Source organism: Scleropages formosus, chromosome 18 (genome assembly GCF_900964775.1).
Source record: "Scleropages formosus chromosome 18, fSclFor1.1, whole genome shotgun sequence".
Lineage (NCBI taxonomy): Eukaryota > Metazoa > Chordata > Actinopteri > Osteoglossiformes > Osteoglossidae > Scleropages > Scleropages formosus.
Window position 1 is genome coordinate 24,379,675 of NC_041823.1, and position 22,132 is coordinate 24,401,806.

General features: G+C 43.1%; 1 protein-coding gene across 1 annotated transcript; it reads right to left on the bottom strand.

Annotated features, from left to right (window-relative positions):
- On the bottom strand, nt 1–21,770 carry gnl2 (G protein nucleolar 2). The gene is made up of 16 exons (XM_018727029.2): nt 21,119–21,770; nt 20,306–20,390; nt 17,900–17,994; nt 17,094–17,233; nt 12,150–12,334; nt 11,805–11,871; nt 11,373–11,531; nt 10,582–10,695; nt 8,797–8,925; nt 2,831–2,935; nt 2,491–2,649; nt 2,035–2,142; nt 1,352–1,800; nt 933–1,006; nt 500–582; nt 1–381 (listed from the first exon to the last, which is right to left on the bottom strand). The coding sequence occupies exons 1-16, from the start codon at nt 21,180–21,182 to the stop codon at nt 244–246; spliced, it is 2,154 nt and encodes a 717-aa protein (XP_018582545.1). The 5' UTR covers nt 21,183–21,770; the 3' UTR covers nt 1–243.
- Between the last annotated feature and the right edge of the window lie 362 nt (nt 21,771–22,132).

Genomic DNA, 22,132 nt, shown 5'->3' on the forward strand with positions numbered 1-22,132 from the left:
TAGTAGTACAGAGTAATGAAAGGACACTTTATTGTCACATAAAAACAATAACTATTTAAGCAATTGTATCCATTTCAGTAGGATTCGGTGATATTTTAGAAAAAAGTATAGTGCGCTCTGCAGAATTACATGCTGCATACCTTTAATCCTCCCTATAACACTATGCCCTCCCCTTCTAGACATCTCAGTAATGAAATTTACAGAGAAAAGGACATCACATGATTTATTTTACACAGCCAATGTTTAACGTTTGGATTTCATTGTCCTACTGCCTTCAGCAGCAGGCCTCTTCCTGTTCTTGTTCTTATTCTTGACGTTGTGCATTTCATAATACCGTGACCCCACTTTCTTTACCTTCTGGGCCCGGTCGAGTCTCCTTCTCTGCGAAGTTTAGAGAAAGTGAGAATGATCTTGAAGAACAACAGGTCCCCTTAAGCATCAAGAAAGCAGAGGTGTCGGAAGGTCTAAACATGACTGCTCACAAAAATATAGCTCTTACCTCTTTGGATGTGAGTCTCATACTGGGATTGGATTCGTAACTGTCACCATCCACTTTCCTCTTTTTCCCAGCCTGTGTCACAACTGAGGACAAACATAGGATGAATATACCAAGAGGAATGAGCAGCTGGTTACTAAAACCTTATAAAATGATAATTCCACTTAAATGGATGTCAATTTCTAGGAATCAAAGACTTGATTCCTTTCCTTTTCTTCTTGATTGTCATTAGAAATGAGTGATTCACATTCTTTTTCTCTGTGCAATCATTAAATTAACAGGCACAAAAATATAAGAGATTTTGCGGGATATACAGGATTCTTTTTCTAAAAGGTTCTTAAAGATCAATGCATCCAAACCAGTTGATACAGATTATTTCATAATCATGTTACTCATAAAAAAAGTAAAATTACATACAGAAAGTACAGATTTTTACCCTTTGGAGGTGGGTTCCTGGAAGTCATTTGTTCTGCTTTTGAGAACACCTTTTCAGTGAGTGCCCTTGGAATCCTGTTAGGTTAAGAGTTAAAATGTTATGTGGCATATTAACCTCAAATGTCTTTTAAAGATTAAAGAAAACTAATGAAGGAAATAAAAAGAAAAAAAAAATTGGTGAAAGGACCAAAACCAATGAATTAAGGCCTTTTTAATATACAGGTTAAACTGAAGTTTTACATGGACAGGAACAATAAGAAACAATGAGAAAATTATATTCTAAAATGTGTACTGTTTTTAACTTTATCTCATGTCACCCCTTTCAGCCATCTTGCTCAGACATGATTTGTGACTATCAGAAAATAATAACATTATTTAAAAAAAAAAAAAAAAACAGATGGGAAAGTGGTGAGGACATACCGAATGGCAGAGAATCTTTTGGACTTGGCACGGTTCAAGAACTGCTTGTACTTGGCAATCTTCTCATCCAGTTCTCGGACCAGTTCTTGAGACCTCTTAAACTCAGCCTTGGCAGGGGTATTGAATGCTTCCTCTGACTCTTCTTCTCTGACCTGCCACTCCGCGTCTTCCTCATCTGCTTCATTTTCACTATCCTCGTTCTCGGATCCTATTGTGTCTGACAGGTTTGACATCTCCACGGGCTCCAGGTCCTCTTCAGTAAACTCTGGTGCCACATTAATTTTCCCAAAATTCTGTTTCACGCTGGCCAAGAGCTTCTGCACTTCTTCTTTTTTGTGCTGTTGCTGATCTTGGGACTCTTGTCCATCACTGATAGCCAGCAACTCAACCTGTTCCACTGTCTTTGCATTTCCTTCTGTTGCTTCTGCTGTTGCCAGGCTCTCTTTGTACTGTAAATCACACACACACACACACACACACACACACACACACACACACACACACATTTTCTGAATCGCTTGCCCCAAACATGCAAAAAGACAAGATATACAACTGGCCAGTAGGGGGCAGGATGACCTACCACTTAGGCAACAGGAAAGACTTTAAAACTCAGGGTTACACAATGCTGGCAACAGAGCAGCTATGCATGGATGAAAATTACTAACAGCAGCCTTCCCACTAACCTCCTTGTCTGTCTCAGTTACAGGGGGCTTCACAAAGAAGGGGATGCGTCCCCTTTGCCAGTCATTCAGAACCATTTTCGAGACTGTGGACAGATCAGGCTCACCACCCTGAGAGAATGTGATAGACACATGAATGTTAGGCAGTAAAAAAAAAAAAAAAAAGAAAAACAGTAACTGAACCTTTAGTTTGATTCATTAATGCAAAGCCAAAGATCTGCAAAATTACATTGCTCCGACAGCTGGCTGACAGGCTGACAAATCCACAATGTTGCCTGTTTACTTTACGGAAGAGAAAAGAAATAAACAGCTGGGCTGTGAACCCAGACTCTGGCTCAGCGTCTCAGGGAAGGGAGAGGAAAGGAAAGAGAAGGAAAAAAAAAAAAAAAAAAAAAAAATAAAAAAAAACGCACACACGCACACACACACACACACACACACACACACACACACAGCTACCTTTAGGAGCTTTCCTGTGCGGAATGCCAGCTTTTCCAGGAACTCCTCCGCAGAGCTCCAGCACGGGATACGGTACGTCTTCTGGATATACTCAGGTTTGGCTCGCTCCAGCACGGCTCCAACATGCTCTTCTGGGTTCTTGATCTTCTCCACTTGGACCTGGAGAATAATAGTTTGCACTGACATCAATTAGAACAAAAGAAAACTAAAATAAAGTGTGGCCTTTGAAAGGCTGTGTGGTGTTTATTTAAACCAAGCCTTTAGACTTTGTAATGAAAAATAACAATCATTATATTATATCTATTACATGTACATATACAGTCCCTCAAAAAGAACTCACCACTCCCTTAAGAACAATATCAGTCTCACTGTCCTCAGAAGGATAAACAACCCCAGGACAGTCAATCAGGAATATGCGTCGCATCAGTGTGATGTACTGCCACACCTAGGGAGGACAGCTGCAATCAGAAAGTACCAGTGACCTGTGGCCCAAAAAACCGAGGAAGCCCCAGAAGCGGAGAATAGTCACTTCTAGGTTTTCAAGACTGCTTCTCCACAACGTACATGTTTCCTTTCCCTCTGTTTACTTCCAGCACCAACACTTGTGAGCCAAAAAAGAGGCTAGCTCCTAAAGCCATATTTGACATAATATGCTATGGGTTCTTGTACTCCATAGTTCAAAAATCTCTGAGTAGTAGCTGTAAAGGACACTAGTGTCTGAAGAGGGGGCAGCAAGTATTTAGAATGTCTTTCACTGAAATTATCCAACATGATAAAGGAATACCCCTCCGCGAACCGCCACCTTAACGTGGTGGAGGGGTTTGAGTGCCTGAATGATCTCAGGAGCTATGTTGCCTGGGGCTATATGCCCCTGGTAGGGTCTCCCATGGCAAACAGGTCCTAGGTGACAGACGAGACAAAGCACGGTTCAAAACCCCTTTATGACTATAAAATCAAGGTTCTCGTTTACCCCGCCCGGTATGGGGTCACCGGGGCCCCACCCTGGAGCCAGGCCTGGGGGGGGGCCTCGCATGCGAGCGCCTGGTGGCCAGGTCTATGCCCACGGGGTCTGGCCGGGCTTAGCCCGAAGCCAAGACGTGGAGCCGCTCTTCGGTGGGCTCACCACCTGCCGGAGAGGCCGTAAGGGGCTGGTACGTTGTGATTTGTGCGGTGGTCGGGGCCGAGTGCCTGGCCGACCCAAACCTTGGGCGCCAACTCTGGCTTTTGGGACTTGGAATGTCACCTCACTGGCCTGAGCTGGTGCAGGAGATTGAGAGATACCGGCTAGATATAGGCGGGCTCACTTCTACTCACAGCTTGGGTTCTGGAACCACTCTTCTCGACCAAGGGTGGACTCTCCACTATTCTGGCGTTGCCCAGGGTGAGAGGCGGCGGGCGGGTGTGGGCTTATTAATAGCCCCCCAGTTCAGCCGCCATGTGTTGGAGTCTACCCCGGTGAATGAGAGGGTCGTCTCCCTACGCCTTTGGGTCAGGGAACGGTCTCTCACTGACGTTTGTGCTTATGCGCCTAGCGGCAGTGCAGAGTACCCGGCCTTTTTAGAGTCCCTGGGGGGCGTGCTGGAAAGCGCTCCCACTGGGGACTCTGTCGTTCTACTGGGGGACTTTAACGCCCACGTGGGCAGCGACAATAACACCTGGAGGGGCGTGATTGGGAGGAACGGCCTCCCTGATCTGAACCTGAGTGGTGAGTTGTTATTGGATTTCTGTGCTAGTCACTGTTTGTCCATAACAAACACCATGTTCATGCATAAGGGTGTCCATCAGTGCACTTGGCACCAGGACACCCTAGGTCAGAGGTCGATGATCGACTTTGTAGTCGTTTCTTCTGATCTTCGGCTATATGTCTTGGACACTCGGGTGAAGAGAGGGGCTGAGCTGTCAACTGATCACCACCTGGTAGTGAGTTGGATTCGATGGCGGGGGGGAAAAGCTGGACAGACCTGGCAGGCCCAAACGCATAGTGAGGGTCTGTTGGGAACGTTTGGCAGAGGCCCCTGTCAGAGAGGTCTTCAATTCCCACCTCCCACAGAGCTTCAACCAGGTCCCAAGGGAGACTGGGGACATCGAGTCCGAATGGACTATGTTCCACGCCTCCATTGTCGGGGCGGCGGTTCCGAGCTGTGGCCATAAAGTCTCCGGCGCCTGTCGCGGTGGCAATCCCCAAACACGGTGGTGGACACCGGAGTTAAGGGGTGCCGTCAAGCTGAAGAAGGAGTTCTATTGGGCTTGGCTGGCTCATGGGACTCCTGAAGCAGCTGACGGGTACCGGCGGGCCAGACGGAATGCGGGTCTGGCAGTCGCCGTGGCAAAAACTCGGGCCTGGGAGGAGTCTGGTGAGGCCATGGAGGAAGACTTTCGGTCGGCCTCAAAGAGAGGGCAAACCGTCCGGCGACTCAGAAGGGGAAAGCGGTGTTCCGTCAACACTGTTTACAGTGGAAGCGGTGCGTTGCTGACCTCAACTGAGGATGTCCTCGGGTGGTGGAAGGAGTACGTTGAGGATCTCCTCAATCCCTCCGACACGCCTTCCGTAGAGGAAGCTGAGGCCGGGGACTCGGAGGGGGACTTGTCCATTACCCTGGCTGAAGTTGCTGAGGTGGTCAAAAAACTCCTCGGTGGCAAGGCTCCGGGGGTGGATAAGATCCGCCCCGAGTTTCTCAAGTCTCTGGATGTTGTGGGGCTGTCTTGGCTGACACGCCTCTGCAGCATCGCGTGGAGTTCGGGGCCGGTGCCTCTGGACTGGCAGACCGGGGTGGTGGTCCCTCTTTTTAAGAAGGGGGACCGGAGATTCCAGCTATAGGGGGATCACACTCCTTAGCCTCCCTAGGAAAGTGTATGCCGGGGTACTGGAGAGGAGAATCCGACCGATAGGTGAACCTCGGATTCAGGAGGAGCAATGCGGTTTTCGCCCTGCCCGTGGAACACTGGACCAGTTCTATACCCTCACTAGGGTGTTGGAGGGTTCATGGGAGTTTGCCCAACCAGTCCATATGTGTTTTGTGGACCTGGAGAAGGCATTCGACCGTGTCCCTCGTGGCATCCTGTGGGGGGTACTTCGGGATTATGGGGTTCGGGGCTCGCTGCTACGGGCTGTTCGTTCCCTGTATGACCGAAGCAGGAGCTTGGTTCGCATTGCCGGCAGTAAGTCAGACCTGTTCCCGGTGCATGCTGGACTCCGCCAGGGCTGCCCTTTGTCACCGATTCTGTTCATTATCTTCATGGACAGAATTTTTAGGCGCAGCCAGGGAATGGAGGGTGTCTGTTTTGGTGGCCGCAGGATCTCGTCTCTGCTTTTTGCGGATGATGTGGTCCTGTTGGCTTCATCGAATCAAGACTTGCAGCGTGCACTGGAGAGGTTTGCAGCCGAGTGCGAAGCGGCGGGGATGAGAATCAGCACCTCCAAATCCGAGACCATGGTTCTCAGTCGGAAAAAGGTGGATTGCCCCCTCCAGGTTAGGGGGGAGCTCCTCCCTCAAGTGGAGGAGTTTAAGTACCTCGGGGTCTTGTTCACGAGTGAGGGAAAAATGGAGGTTGACAGACGGATCGGTGCGGCATCCGCAGTAATGCGGCCATTGTACCGGTCTGTTGTGGTGAAGAGGGAGCTGAGTCGTAAGGCTAAGCTCTCAATTTACCGGTCGATCTACGTTCCTCACCTATGGTCATGAACTCTAGATCATGACCGAAAGAATGAGATCGCGGATACAAGCGGCAGAAATGAGTTTCCTCCGCAGAGTGGCTGGGCGCACCCTTAGGGATAGGGTGAGGAGCTCAGTCACCCGGGAGGAGCTCGGAGTAGAGCAGCTGCTCCTCCGCATCGAGAGGAGCCAGTTGAGGTGGCTCGGGCATCTGTTCCGGATGCCTCCTGGACGCCTCCCTGGGGAGGTGTTCCGGGCATGTCCCACTGGGAGGAGGCCTTGGGGCAGACCCAGGACACGGTGGAGAGACTACGTCTCCCAGCTGGCCTGGGAACGTCTTGGGGTTCCCCCAGAGGAGCTGGAGGAGGTGTGCGGGGAGAGGGAAGTCTGGGGGGCTCTGCTTGGACTACTGCCCCCGCGACCCAGTCCCGGATAAGCGGAGGAAGATGGATGGATGGATGGATGGATGGATAAAGGAATATACCTCTGAAATGACCATCATGGGCTTTTAAATCCACTTTATATCACTCTGAATGGGTAAAGGAAAGACATCATCCCAATAAAGCAACCATTTTAAGGTAGGTTTCTGAGTAAGTATTATACTGTACTACTGTATTATTACATTTGTAATATATTTTTTAACATAAACATTTACATTACATTACGGGAGTAGCTGTGTAAAGATTTATCCATTTTTTAACAGTTATGATCTCAAAGTTATAGTGCATGAACATTTACCAAGAGATCATGGGCAAAATCCAGAAGAGGGGAGTTTTAAGACCCTTTTTAAATGTGGGCACAGATTCAGCAGTTCTGAGTGAGATTGTTCCACCACATCAGAGCCAGAACCGAGAACCTTTGTCCTTTTGCACCACCAACTGGGCAGAGGTGGAGGAGCGTAGCAGATGATGAGGTCTCGTACAGTAGATATCTGGGTGCATGTCCATTTATGCTTTTGTAGGCCATAACCGCACGCATGCACGCACACCAAGTGGGGTCATGGCACGCTGGAGCCTAACCCGGCAACACAGGGTGTAAGGCTGGAGGGGAAGAGGACACACCCAGGACCTATGCCAGTCCATCGCAAGGCACCCAGAGCAGGACTCGAACCCCAGACCCACCAAAGAGCAGGACCCAGCCAAACCCACTGTGCCACCGTGTCCCCTGCATATCCAAGTATTATGCATTTTTTTTACCCACACTACATACTTCAAACAAAAATATGTTTGACTATATGATGTCATTTTAAAATTGTGAACCTTAAACACAATCCCCCTGTTCTTAATAGTTTTGCGGAATTTTTTGAGCAACTTATTTTTTATGTATCAAGCTGATAAATGGCAGTAAAGCACAATAAAACTAAATATTGGACTACCTAAGTCAACTAATTTCCACGGCTTTTCCAGCTTATGTCTGTTTATGGGATAGGTGGCCAACCTTCAACACTTAACAGTTTTACAGAATAACCGTCCATCCATCCATCCATCCATCCATCCATCCATCCAATAACCGCCTTGAACTACCTTGTACGCCAGTCCATCAAAGGATAACCACACACAGACACTTATCCATTCACAGCTACAGGCAATTTAGAGTCACCAATTCATTGAAACGACATATCTTTGGACTGTGGGAGGAAACCAGAGCCACTGGAGGAAATCCACGCAAACATGGGAAGAACATGCAAACTCCACACAGAGTGAGCAGGGATTGAACCCAGATTCTCTTGCACTACCCAGGCATTGTCAGATGGCAATGCCACTCGCTGCGGCGCCATGCTGCCATCAAGACAATTTATTATTTGCAAATATTTTTAATTACTACTCGTTTTAAAATTAAAATAATATTTTTTTTAGGGCCACAATGGTGGCACAGTGGGTAGCACTGCTGCCAAAGAGAATGGGTTATTTAGACATAGGACTGAATTTAGCTCAGTCATTGGCATGAAAGACATGCAGCTGAGGTGAACTGGACACTCTAAATTGCCTCTAGTGTGTGTGTGTGTGTGTGTGTGTGTGTGTGTGTGTGTGTGTGTGTGTGTGTGTGTGTGTGTGTGTGTGTGTGTGTGTGTGTGTGTGTGTGTGTGTCTCTACCCTGTAATGAACTGGCATACCGTCCAGGGTGTACTGCGTAGCACAGTGATTCTGACATAGGCTCTGAACCGCCACAACCCTCACAAATCGTTAATGAAAAGTCAGTGAATGCGTGATTGAGGGACTTCAGACTTTTGAACGAACTTCCTAAATGTATTTGTAAGTTGAGGATTCAGTATACCCTTTAATTTGGGCCCCCAACTCCAGAGTTATAGTACTTATAAGTATTCTAAGTTACTGTTCACATCTTGCAGACCTTTGCTGTGATTCTTGAGAGCAAATAATTGTAAAAATGCCATTTGCCTAAATACTCAGTTGCATTGTCCATAGATTTAATTTCTTCCTGAGATTAAAACATTTAAAAACAATGCCCAAATCAGTATCAGCTGGTACAAGTAGCTGGTAATGCTAACAGACAGCAGTTACAACTGGAGACGTTTGTCAGTATTGTATGTTATTGTATTGTATATTGATGAGAAAACTTGCTAAAGTTAGAGCCCCAGTAGACAGATGTGCCATGTGAGGAACAACTGTAGATGGACATCTATGGTTCTACTCACCTTGGTCTCCCCAGCAATAGGCGCCACATTACAGACCTTCTTAGACCGCAGTGTGTTGATTATGGAGCTCTTGCCGACGTTGGGGTAACCAATGAATCCCACACTGATCTGCTTCTTGTCAGTGTGGAGCTGTGTGAAAAACATGGTGGACATATTTCAATTGCAACCCTCAACGCCATCCTCCTTTTCCCTTTAGTCAGCTCCACCTTCCTTTTGAGAGGAACAGGATGCAGAAGAACCAGATGTTTACTGCACCTCCATTTTTAACATGAACAACCAGGTATTGTGTGAAAAACAAGGAAGTAGCGAACACCAGCCCTAGGAAGAAGTGATTCTGAATTGCGGCAAACGGCTGCCTTGACTGCTACTGCATACAGAGATTTGTGTCTGAACATGGCTGTCCATGGATGTTTAACCTACCTCATTCTTTATATGGGAGGTTCTTGGGAACAGATCTCAACCAGGATGATCCTGGATTGTGTGTTCTTGCAGCAAGAACAATTAAGAATTACCCACACAATTCTGACAACTTTCATAAGGACTTTGTTCTTTGCTGGTAAGGACTACTGAAATGGTGGTATCTTAATATTAGACAAGGAATATGCAGTTCTGGCAATGCGTGTTGATTTTTTGTTGTGGTTGTTTCCTTTTTATCTTCCCCTGCTGAACAATTTATTTCACATTGTAATTTTCTGTAGTGTTCTGTTGCATTTAAGTCTCCATTGTTTTGTCTCACAGAGCCTGGGTGGTGTGAAAGAACGTGGGTTCGATCCCCTCTCAGTCTGTGTGGAGTTTGAATGTTCTCCCCGTGTCTGCGTGGGTTTCCTCCCAGAGTCCAAAGATATGCTGTTCAGGCTCCCCCATAGTGTGTGAGTCACAGAGTGAGTGTGTTTCACTGATGCATGGATGAGTAACCCCTTGTAAGTAGTGTATCTAGCAATGTAGTCACCTTGGTGAATAAGTTGTGTGGGCTAGTAACACTACATAGTATCCGTTGTATGTCGCTTTGGACAAAAGCGTCTGCTAAGTGAATAAATGTAAAAGTAAAAACAAAATCCACCAACAACACTTAAGCAGAGACAGACTGATTGGGATATGGATATGTTCTGCTGCTTTCATGAGATGAAAAGGGTCACAGATCCAGAACAGGTTCTGGCATGAAGACAGTTCTTTATACTGTCCCTCACATATGTTCCCTTCCTCACTGGCAGATCAGGTTTGAACAAAATGCAGCAGTGGAGATCCTTACTACAGGGCATAATCATTTATCACACTTCTCTAATTTCTTGCTGTCTCTATATGATTACATGAGGTGTACTGCAAAGAAAGTCATTTACCAAACACAAACATACCCTTTTCTTATACCCTAAAAGTGCTATAAATTGTTAAATTAATAAAATTTCATATTATTAAAATAATGTTTTTTAAAAGACCTTTTTTTCCATAGCCAGAACTGACTGAGTTCTCACTAACCACTACCCTTGAAGTTAGCAGTTGTGGTTAGTTAGTAAATATTTCAAAACCTAAGGAAGACCTTTTTGCTGTTTTCTGCAACTTACATCTCAGGACTATTCTCTTCAGTAACTCAAGAGGCTAAGGGCTACAGGCAAAAGTTTAAAAGTGCTAAATACACACACACACACACACACACACACACACATTTTCAGAAACGCTTGTCCCATACGGGGTCGCGGGAAGTGCTAAATAACTAAATGTAAATATTAAAGTTTTTCAAAGCTTCTCACTGTGCATATGCTACACAAGCAGAGAGCAAACAGTTCTCACCTTGCCAAATTGGCGCAGGAGCTGGATGAGGGAGCCTTTGCCAAAGGAGTTGGTGAGACTGGCATGGAAGGCCAAGGTGGGGTACTCTTGAGACAGCACGGCCACCCAACGTTTCTGCAGGAACACCCCCCAGTTCAATTGCACTCATTACACAAATTGCAGTGGGGAATTCTCACTCTGTGTCAATCATGTAACCTATCTAAGTTTTTGTACTTCATAATTAAAGATTCATCCGAATATGTGTTTACCAAATAGTAAGTGATAATATTTGCAGAAGGACTTTAATCTCTGATTGCAAATCAATTGAAAAAATGAAGCGGCTCAGACTTCAGTCATTCACAACAACTGGAAAGACATGAAACGCCATATAAAAGAACCTGATGGAACTGAGAAAATTAAGGTTTTATTCTAGCTTTATAGCTGCGTGCGTAACAAAAATTAATTCCCCGGAAGGTAGCAGACACCATCTCTCTGGCATAAGTAGTGATCTTCCATGCCAAGGGCTGGAGCTTGCACAGAAACAGTGGGGAACAAGCTCTTAGCCTGCCCAAACAAGCCTCAGAGCTCTTCAATACACAGCAAAGGTGGCTTGGTTGATGTGGGATGGCAGATGGCACAGGTCTTAAAAAGAGCTAAGCAGGAAACTACCACTCTTTGCAATTCAGTTCAATTCATATCAGCTCAGTTGTTGGACAGAGAACATAATTGTAGCATCCTGATGAGGAGTACAAAAGCTACCCAGAACACAAGGCCTGAGCATCTTAAGTTTTATTAGCACACTCATTGCTCACCGTGACCCAGGTCGGAATGAGGTCACACTTGTTGAGCACAAAGATGAGGTGCTTCCACGGCTTCTCCTTCTTCAAATATGCCTCGATGCTTTGTGAGCGCGTGCCCATGGGGTCACGAGCGTCCAGTACTTGGATGACAACATCTGAGGAATCTATCACCTGTGGAAAACAACAAGGTATTGATGACTGAAGGCAAGAGGAAAACAAGACTAAATGATGAAAACTTTAGTTAATTTAATTAAATTGCATTAACATTATTAATACAAGAAAACCTCATAAGACTACATGATGTATAGATCTGTAACTGGAACTAAGGATGGGGTACAAAGACAAAGCAAAACAATCTATGATCATGTTTAGTTTCATATACAGTTAATATAAAGTCTCCAATTCCTATGCACATCATGGAATTAGAAACACAGAAAAACATACTTTGTACAGTTCACCCCAAATTCTCTTGGACTGACCCTTCTTGAAAATCTCTGCACGGGCCTCATTCCTGGTCAGGATCAAAATTGTTACTTTACACTTCATTTTATTACATGTCATCAGTATATACAGGCTCCTTAATCTGAAACTGAACAATTCAATAGAAATGGAGTATCTAGAAGGTTATTAAGTTCTTACTATAGTAAAGCTTCAAAATAGACAGCAAGCTGAATGAAAACCTCCTGGACTTGTAGTGTTAAAGCCTCAGGTGAATAGTCCTGAACTAAATACATGACATGGGCTACAGATACCATGTAATAACAGGTTCATTTGGAAGGTCAGACCTACCTCACTCCAGTGTCCTCTGTCACTAGGTCCCGGTCCTTTTCAGCACTGTAGTTCTGGGCCTCAGCCTCAGCCCTCTCAGCCAGGTCCTTCATGTCATCTACAAGAAGGTTGGGTCTCTTCCGCTGTGCCTTGGGCCCAAATGTTGTCTCAAATGTTTCTGTGTCCAGAATGTGCACCTTTGTGTTCTGCTCGTTGTGCGTGGAAAGGAAGAAAAGAACAGTAACCATCAACACCATGTCAAGCATCACCTGTCCAAAGCAGTTTCATGAACAAGACTGAGGAAAGGCCCTTGGCTCTGCTGACAGGCAGGGAGGAATTGCTCCATCTCAGGCTTTGGTTTCTTCAACAACCCTGGCTGTGAGCCATTACAGCTAGAGGCCTTGTGTCTGAAATTTATTAGACTTTCACTAATAAAATATATATTGAAGTATAGCAGTCATGGCCTCCAAACCCACAAGATAAAAGGCAGGAGGAACAGGGAGCGCTTGTGTGGATTTACAGCACCCTGTATTGGATTAAAAAGTGTAGCTGCGGATGCCATAAAGCATATGCATCCTAAGAACATACAACTGGACCACAGGCCATGTGTCAAGTGGTAGTAGAGGAAAAAGCCTAGTGTGGTATTCAATAGAGCTTTAATGTCCATTGTCTAGCCATAAACATTTAGATTATGCAGCGTATGTCAATACAGAGCATCCACAAAAGTCACAAAGTAGGTGATGACAACAAAGGAAAAGCCAGAGCTCTACCACTCAAAACACACGAAAAAAAAGCCAAAGTGAGGGAAAAATGTGCTTCATCATAATCTGAAATAGCCAGTATGTTGTTTTGCTTGTGCCAAGTCTAATTAAGACAGTTAATTTGTTCGGCAATGACAAGTCAGCCATGCTCATATTGCAACATGCTTAAAAACCAAACAGTTTACAGATCTTGTCAAAAGCAATAACACTTACATTTTCAGGTTGCAAGAACAACTGCCAAAAGGTTCTGGGAACAGTATGATGCAATAAAAAAAACTGATCTCTTTTACAGCACCCAGCTTATATCCAAAATACACCTCCCTTTCTACTGATTTAGTTTCTTATTAATTAATTTCTTTCTTCAAAATAAAACAACTAAGCTTGTTGTTGATGCCAAATCACAGTCTACTTAATGCAGACATTGTGTTTTATTAAATGCACATGAGCTGCTTTACAGAAGTTACAAACAACTCAAGAGTCATCAGAAGAGCATCCAAAGCTCAGGGAAAAGGAGATGAGGGAAAGGTGAATGCGTTCACCTTCTGAAATACGAGCTGTTACTCATTTTTTTTTTTTTAAAATTTAAAACACACATTCAAACAGAGAATTAAAAATCTGGTCCTTTCTAGTTATATCATCATGCTATTCCTGCAAAAATTGGCAAATGCTCCCATTTTTGTATTTTCCTCTGGGCCATCAAACATATCTTAATTAACATTATTGGAACTAGAAACTCAGCAATGGAAGTTCTTTGAAAAAGATGGGCTCTTTGGATAAAAACATGAATTAAGCAATTAAACCTTTCCCATGTGGGATAACTAGCTAAGCCACCCTTCATCCTAAACATCCTGAGAACACTCAACTGTATAACAGGAATAATGCTGTCTTCAATTTACTATTGGGCAATCCTGATATTTGTCAACATGTTGACGATGTTTAGCTCTCTAAGCGGGGTTTCCTGCTTGTAGCGGAGTAAACCCTGGGTGCCGGGACTCCCTTTTTTGATAATGTGACCCCTCTTTGCAGTTACATTATATTTCTATTTCTTAATTTAGCTGATGCTTTTCTCCAAAGCAACTTACGATGTTAAAGCACTTACAATTATTTTACCCATTTACAATAATTTAGCCATTTTATATAGCTGGGTCATTTATTATTTTTTTTTCCAGGAGCAATTCAGGGGACGTACCCTGCTCAAGGGTACTGCAGCCGGAGGTGGGAATCGAATCTGCGACCTTGAACTGCAACCAGTTCAATTCAGAAAACAAACAGGTCACCATTCAACATCAGCTGGAGGACTAGCCTGATCCAAATTTGAAAACAGAAAGGCCTACATGGATGGTGTTGGGATCTAGAACATTTAAATAATGTTTCATGCTTTTTCCAGTATCCTTCTTACTCTCCTGGCTGTCAAAGATGGACAGACTTGCACACATTTCAAAACCACAGTATTCTATACTTTCACACATTACCAAAACATGGGAAGGCCTGAAGATGCCTCTTGTCCAAACAAGTGCAAATGTAAATGTCAGGTAGACTATATTCAGAGAAACACTTGTGAAAATACTGCTGATGCTCTGCCAACACAGAGAACACAGATCACAGACTGCCATTCCATCTCCGTTTTCCCTCTGGATAGATTACTGTCTCAGAACGATTTATAACCAATTAAAAGAGTATTAATAAAGCTAATCTGGACAACTTAAGACCTTCCTGGCAGACACTGCTGGTCCCAATGAGGCATAACATCCATAAACAAAAAAGAACAAAAGCAAGAATAAAGAGAATAAAAAAAGAAAAGGAGGGAGACGGGTCATTCATCTCACAGTCTTGCAAGGCCTTTTGCACATATGGAAAAGTTTAGTGGGGGGGGTTGGAATCAAGGCAAACTACAAGAAAGTCAACAACATTTCGATGAGGACAAGAACAGAACACTCAAGTGTTCTGTTGTGTTCTTTCCTTTTTCTTTTGTAAAACTGGCAAAAACCAATGCACTCACACTCTCTGAGACACACACTGCCAAGTTTCACAGAAAACATGCAATTTTGCTGCTGTCCTGAAGAGCTTGGGAGGAGGGGGGAAACAAGCAGATCTCTCATGTGCAGCTCCATCAAAAAAACAAAGCAATGAATCAGAAAAAAAAAGGCAACAACTGCTGGTCCGTTGCATACTCACTGGGTCTGGACTTTGTCAGAACCGTGAAATCTGAAATTTATCTACTGACCATAGAGGGCCCACATCATGCCATACATAAATCGTATCCCCATTTCTGCAGAAAAACATTTGCTGTAATGGGTGTGAAAGCTTATACAGCTCACTTAACAACGACGTCTTGCTGTAGACAATATCAGAGCCTCATAACAAAGCCTTTCTCTTGGTGGCTTGTATCAAGATCATCTCAGTCTAGTGTACAGACTGAACCAGGCCTTTGTTGAGGCACTGAAGTCAAAATCCCATCACAAGCTGACTATCTGTTCTTGCCAACTATGACTATGGTTTGACCACTGAGTAAAAATCCCACTGCTAAAGAGTAAAGAGAATTTAAACCTTCATACACACTTCCATAATATTTCAACTTATATTCCTCAATAATTTCTTTTATAGAAATGTATTTTAGTCATCTCACAACTTCTGGACCATGTTTGGATGTGGGTTCAAATCCAGTTTAGTGAATACTGAGTTCACCCTATGCTTGTGTGGGTTTTCTCTTAATGCTCCAGTTTGCACCATGTGGGAGGCCAGGCCACACATAACACTAACAGCTAGACATGGTCTGGCAATGGGATAACAAGCCTAGGTGCTTTCAATTGATATAATGCACTCATTGTTTTTTCTGGGAAATGTACGTTGCTTTGGAGAAAAGTGTTTGCTAAATTAATAAATGCAAATGTAAATGTAAATGTGCAGTCAGTTATCCAGAAACTTAATAAAAGCTCAAGCTGTGGGTACCTCGAGCTGAAGGTAGCTGGGTTGACGGATCTGGCAGTACAACTGGATCTTTTAAGTTTGACTTTAATTTATTGTTGTTTTCTTGTGTACTGTCTGTTGTGTTGCTGGTTACCTTCTCGGGGCAAAAAGGGAAGCTGCACAAGTTTACCCATTAAAATTTGCTGTTTTTATGCTATTAAGTCTCTCAACAACTCCTACGGATTGAAAGTGATGGGGCAGTGCAGTTTCTGGTCAATTTGGAGAGCCTTACACAATTCTACCACTTCCTATCCAGTAAAGTGGGGACCTGGAGCTGGAATCCCAAACTTAGAGTCATAGCCTGTTAATAGTTGCTTGGCTACTGTTGTCGCATCAGCATGTCTACAGGCATATGCTTCAGTCCATTTGGCAACATGCTCACAACTTCAGTTTGTTATATTCTGTTTAAATGTGTAAAGAAAAAATAAAAAGGGCCACAAACCTTCCTACAATTATTCCCTGGACCAAGCATGCCACAGCATGATACACTCACAAAAACATATGTTTTAGGTGGGTTTAAAATACCATAAATCACCCTCTGTGTATGTATAAATGAAAGTGTGTGTATGACTGTCTGGTAATGAACTGCTGTCCTGTCCAAGCTGTAGATGTGGTCCTGTACAGAAATATGGAATTGCAAAGAAAACATTCTGTAAATAAAACACAGTCACTGACAAACACAATGACTGAGTCGGTAAGAAACGCGGTGCCTTGCGCAGTGTGGTCAGCTGAAGTTACTGTAAAGCACATGGAGGAGTGGTTTTGAGATATTATGACCAAACATCAGAACTCCAAAACAATATAAAGGTAACTGGACAGCTGTTGCAAGGTGGATATGTTATTAGTCAAGGACTACTTATACTGTTTTGCACTCTGTGCTGTTAAGGTAGGGCTAAGACCAGTGGATAAATGGTTATTTATTTTAGTGGTTACTGAGTGATTTATGTGTAGTCGTGCAATGGTTATATTAGTGAGTTCTTTTTTCACTTGCAGGAACAGAAAATTCTGTCTTGAGCAAGAGAAGACTGGGCTGAATGTATTGGTGGGACAACACATTGTGAATCAAATGAAGAAGGACTTCTGTAGAACTCATGGCAATTTACTGCACTGAAATCAGCCTGTTATATTAAGAGACTGACAATGTATAAGCCTTGTTTAACAATGTATAGAACTACTGGCATAAGGAAAAGCCAAACTACAGTCAATAACAATGCCACTCTTAGCCCCCCCAACTCACATGAGACTTGGCCCGGTCATACAGGAGAGACATAGGTAACTTGCTCTGCCTCATCACCACTCGGTAGGGGTCCTTCTTCACTGCACCCATCTCATCCTGGAACTTCTGCAACAATGACTGCTTGATAACTCTGGTGTTGGCTGAGGGAATGCAGAGAGATGTCACAGGCAAGGGATTCACAGAAGAACTTCTGAGGTACATCTAAGAAAAGGGCACCAGATATGGTAAGGAATAACAGGTAGCCAGGGTATCTAAAAGGCTCGAAAGCACTGTGGCACATCCAGGCTAGGGGAGAGGGGGATGGTGAGGAGCAGTGATTTTGCCCCACCTGTCAGCAATAATCGGCCCTATTTAACCCCATCTTCCCAAACAGTAGGAGATATTGACTCGGGAGTTCCAGATGGACCCTGGACCCGAGAGCCTGAGGAAACACAACTCCAGACCCTAATCCCTACCCTGTGCACAGTTTCCCCTTCACTGATGTGCCGCACATGTAAATAAAGATTAATCCCCACCCGCTGAATGCATCCTGCGTGTTTGTACTACAAGCATCTTTTCATTCTGCTTTGTGAAGAAATTTGGAAGACTACAATCAGCACCCGGCTCTAGTTCAGAGAAGCTGGTGATGGTACAAGAGTGGCAAATGATGGCTGATTTAAGAAGACATCTATGAACGCTAAAATTATATTAACCTTAAGTCTGCAGTATAATACACAATGCAGATTCTTACTGAGTGCAGCACAGTATTAACACACTTTGCTTGCTAAACAAAGAAAAATATTCAGATTGTGGACTAGGATACTCACCAAACCACTTGATGTTGGGCTCAACTCTGGCAACAGTCCCAGGGGTTACAGTGGATTGGTATTGCAAGGGCTTGATCACCTGCCCTCGATTGTTACTGACAGCAATGGAAAGAGATGATTGTCAGTAAAATTCATAAGTTCACCACATAAACAGAGGAGACTCTCTACATTATTATACATCAGCTATTTTTTAACAGCTATAGCTTATGTTAGTAATTTGGTTTACCACCATTTTGTCTGTAAATGCACCGATTTTTCATCAGACACTAAAATGTAGACTTTCTGAACTATTCATCTCTTTATTGACAGAGTATGTACAGGCATAATAAGAATAAATCACTCCTGGAGATCTACTTGTAAATCCAAGAACTCCTCATTTCCATTTATTTAAATGGAAAAATCACAGAGCCCCATGAAGTTCACCCATTTTTTCACCAAACAGACACCACATGGAGGGGGGAAAAAAAAAAAAAAAAAAAAACTGAATACCAGACACGCTGCTCTGACACCTTTTAAATCCAAACTTAAAATCCACATGTTTAAAAACATCTTAAAAATTTATATTTCTGGTGGGTATGGGGTTTGAGTCCTGCTTGGGGTGCCTTGTGACGAACTGGCGTCCCGTCCTGGGTGTCCCCCTCCCCCTCCAGCCTTGTGCCCTGTGTTGCCGGGTTAGGCTCCGGCTCCCCGCGACCCCATATGGGACAAGCAGTTTCAGACAGTGCGTGTGTGTGTGTGTGTGTATTCTTTTGTTCTTGGGGGATGGTAGCACCTCAGGTGGTGCCTCACAGCTCCGGGGCTGTGGGTTCAAACATGGGTTTAAATCAAGCTGTACAGAGTTTGCATGTCCTACCCATGTTTGCATGGATTTTCTATAAGTGATGGTTTCATCCCACAGTTCAAAGTCATGTATCTGAGGTAAACTATTGACTCTATTCCGCACTCTGTGTATGATATTTCCCTGCCATGGGCTAGCATCGCGTGCAGAATGTATCAGTGCCAAAGCTATAAACCACCACAACACTGCATTATAAATAAAAATAATGGATTATACTGCCCTTTTACTGTTACAATTTTTAAACTTATAATTGTTATTTTGTTTACTGTTATTTTCATGATGCTGATATTTATTAAAGTTCTTGTAACTGAATTTTTTTATTGTAAAGAACTTTGAAAAGTTACAATTTTTTAAATGTGCTATTAAAAGAATATTGATATTAATTCTTGTAATGTACTGAAAATGTATTATTGTAATCAGTACTGTAATTATTGTAATGAAGTATAATCCTTATCACTTCCCTTTACTGAAAGATTCATAAAGAATAATTTGCAATAAATCACAGAAAGTAGTTCAAAATAATTTTGCCTTTCAAGACAATTCTGAGTGTTTTCAATTCAAAGGCATAAAACCTGGTGTAAGGAGCACATTTCCTGCATCCAGAGGAGACTAGGGCATCTGGTAGTGTAGTGGTTAGAGCCACTGTCTCTGGATCCAAAGGTCACAGGTTTGAATCCCACCTGCAGCTGTAGAACCTCTGAGCAAGATACGTACCTTTATTGCTCTCGTAAAATTTCCCAGCTGTGTAAATTGTTAAATAATTCCAGGTATTGTAACATTATCAGTCGGTTTGGAGAATGTAACTTAAATTAAATCCATACTAAAACTGTACACATTTTGACCAGCACGGTGGCACAGACTGTTGCTGTCCCACAATACCTAGGTGGTATGAGAGAACGTGGATTCAGTCCCTCTCAGTCTGTGTGAAGTTTGTATTTTCTCCCCATGTCTCTGTGGTTTTCTCCTACACTCCAAAACATGCTGTTCAGGTGGATTGGTGACTAAAAGTCACCCGTGGTGTGTATGTGTGAGTGACAGAAAGAAAAGTGTGCCTCATTAGTGTACGGATGAGTTATTCATTGTAAGTAGCGTATCTAGCGGTGTAAGTTACATGTGGGCCGATATCACTACATAACGTTTTTCTCCAAAGCGACTTAGAAGTTAAGGTACTTATAAGTATTTACCCATTTATAAAGCTGGGTCATTTTTACTAGCGCAATTTAGGGTAAATGGCTTGCTCAAGGGTACTACAGCTGTAGATGGGAATTGAACCTGCAACGGCAGTAGCTCTAACCACTAAGTTATCAGCTGTGCCGATACAGATTACATTTGCTTGTAAATCAGAGTTCTCGTAAAATGATACTTTTACTTTCTTATCTGAGGGAAACCCATACATTCAGAGTACTTTAGAAACCCAGGTCACCAACTATCTGCATTCTAGAAATGCTAACAGTCTGAGCAAACTTTTACTATTGGGTTTATTAAATAAACTCCTCTAAGACAGTGTAGAGTAGTTTAGTGACAGCATTAGTCACGCTGATGCAAATAAGAGTTGTGGCCAGACTTACCAGCGCTGCTTTTGCCTGTACATGTTCAGGCGTTTAATTGTGGCTCTGTCCCTCATATTGTTTCCTCCAGCACCCTTTGGCCGATCTAATGAAATAAATTCAATCATTAAATGTAGCTTGGTACATTACACTTTCTATATTATTATACAATATACTTTTTATAATGTACAAAGTATTATTGTACATTATACTTTGTATCTTTAACCCTTACACCAACCATATATTGTTTGTTGTAAGGGTTAAAGACCAGATACAATGCCTTCATTAAATAATGACTGTAAGGATTTTCTTTACCTTTTACGGGAGGCAGCAATAAATGGTTTTGTTATAATAATAATAATAATAATAATAATAATAATCATCGTCATCTTTGTCAGACATTTTTGGTACCTTACAGTACAAATTAATCAACTTTGAATTGCCCATAGTGGAATAATTTTATATCATATCAATTCAGGATAAGTGCCTTGACCAAGAGACTGACTTCTGATTTGGTTCCCAGGCAGCTGTCAATGTTATAAGGTAATTCATATGCACTCATCTTCTGTATTAATTGTGCTGTACAGCATGCAGTGAGTGGAGCAGCATGAGCACAATACAAAATCTATTAGTATATAGTATGTGACATGAATACCACCTTTCACATTTCCCCTTCAGCTCTATTTTAGTCCTATTTTGGCACTAATATAAAAACTTCAACAAAGTAGCAAATGAATCGAACAAAAACAACATGGCATGTTTAGTTAAACAAGCAAGAAACCATGTTTGAAAGTGACGAGAAACACGTACAACAGCAACACACACTGATCATACCTGGGTTAGTGCTGGAAGATGAGGGGTTTATTGTGCTTTTTCCTTTAAACCGTGGCTTCACCATTTTCTCCGAACAGATCCCACCCCTTGGATGTACTATTAGCAAATATATTCGCGTTCTGTTTCTCTTTTGGGGTTTTAGTCGTCTTCACAGTTGACGTCCACGTGTTGTTAGCGAACTGCGAAGCAACTACCGGAAATACGTCATCAAAACGACGGCACTTCCTCGTTTCACTGAGAGCGGGTAATTTTCGTGGTTTTCTTGGCCAGCAATGCATCTTAAGTGAAACCATCTAAACAACTAAAGAACACACAAACAATTCTATAAATATAAACTGCAGCACTCTGTGTTGGATACAAATCGTTCGTTATAATACACGATTATCCAAATTTTTAAGCATGATCATGGGTTCGTCTCACAGTAATACACGACGCACAGTTACTTTATTACGATGTTGTACACGACGTAGTTGCAGATTTGAAAAAGCGTGTTGACATCTCAGGAGAAATTTTTCGTGTGAACGCCAGTCTTGAAACATGAGTGCACAGCACTAACACTGCGGACAAAGTAAATTCGAAAAATCGGTTTAAAATGGGTGGCACGGGTGGTAGCACGGAGCGCTGCTGTCTCACAACGCTTTGTGGTACGAGAGGATGTGGGTTCGATTCCTGACTAAGTTGTGCTTTCTTCAGTTAAGAAGCATAGCTAAATTGCGGCAATTCTTATGTAGACGGGATTCTGAGAAACTGGTTCATACTTTTGTTTCCAGCAGGCTGGATTACTGTAGTGCTTTATTCATTATAGTTGTCCATACCAGACTATATGCAGGCTACAGTTGGTACAAAATGCTGCTGTGAGAATTGTCACTAGAACTAGGAAGTTTTACCATATAACACCTGTACTTAAATCGTTGCATTGGCTTCCGGTCGCTTACACAGAGTTGATTATAAAATCCTACTTTTGACCTATAAGGCAGTACATGGCATTGCTCCAGTTTACCTTTGTGAGATCAT

Coding starts and splice junctions, on each gene's coding strand:
- gnl2 (XM_018727029.2), bottom strand. CDS start 21,182: ATGGTGAAGCCACGGTTTAAAGGAAAAAGCACAATAAACCCCTCATCT. Junction 17,234..17,899: donor GCCCAACATCAAGTGGTTTG/GTGAGTATCCTA, acceptor GCATTCCCTCAG/CCAACACCAGAGTTATCAAG. Junction 2,650..2,830: donor ATATTGTTCTTAAGGGAGTG/GTGAGTTCTTTT, acceptor ATTATTCTCCAG/GTCCAAGTGGAGAAGATCAA.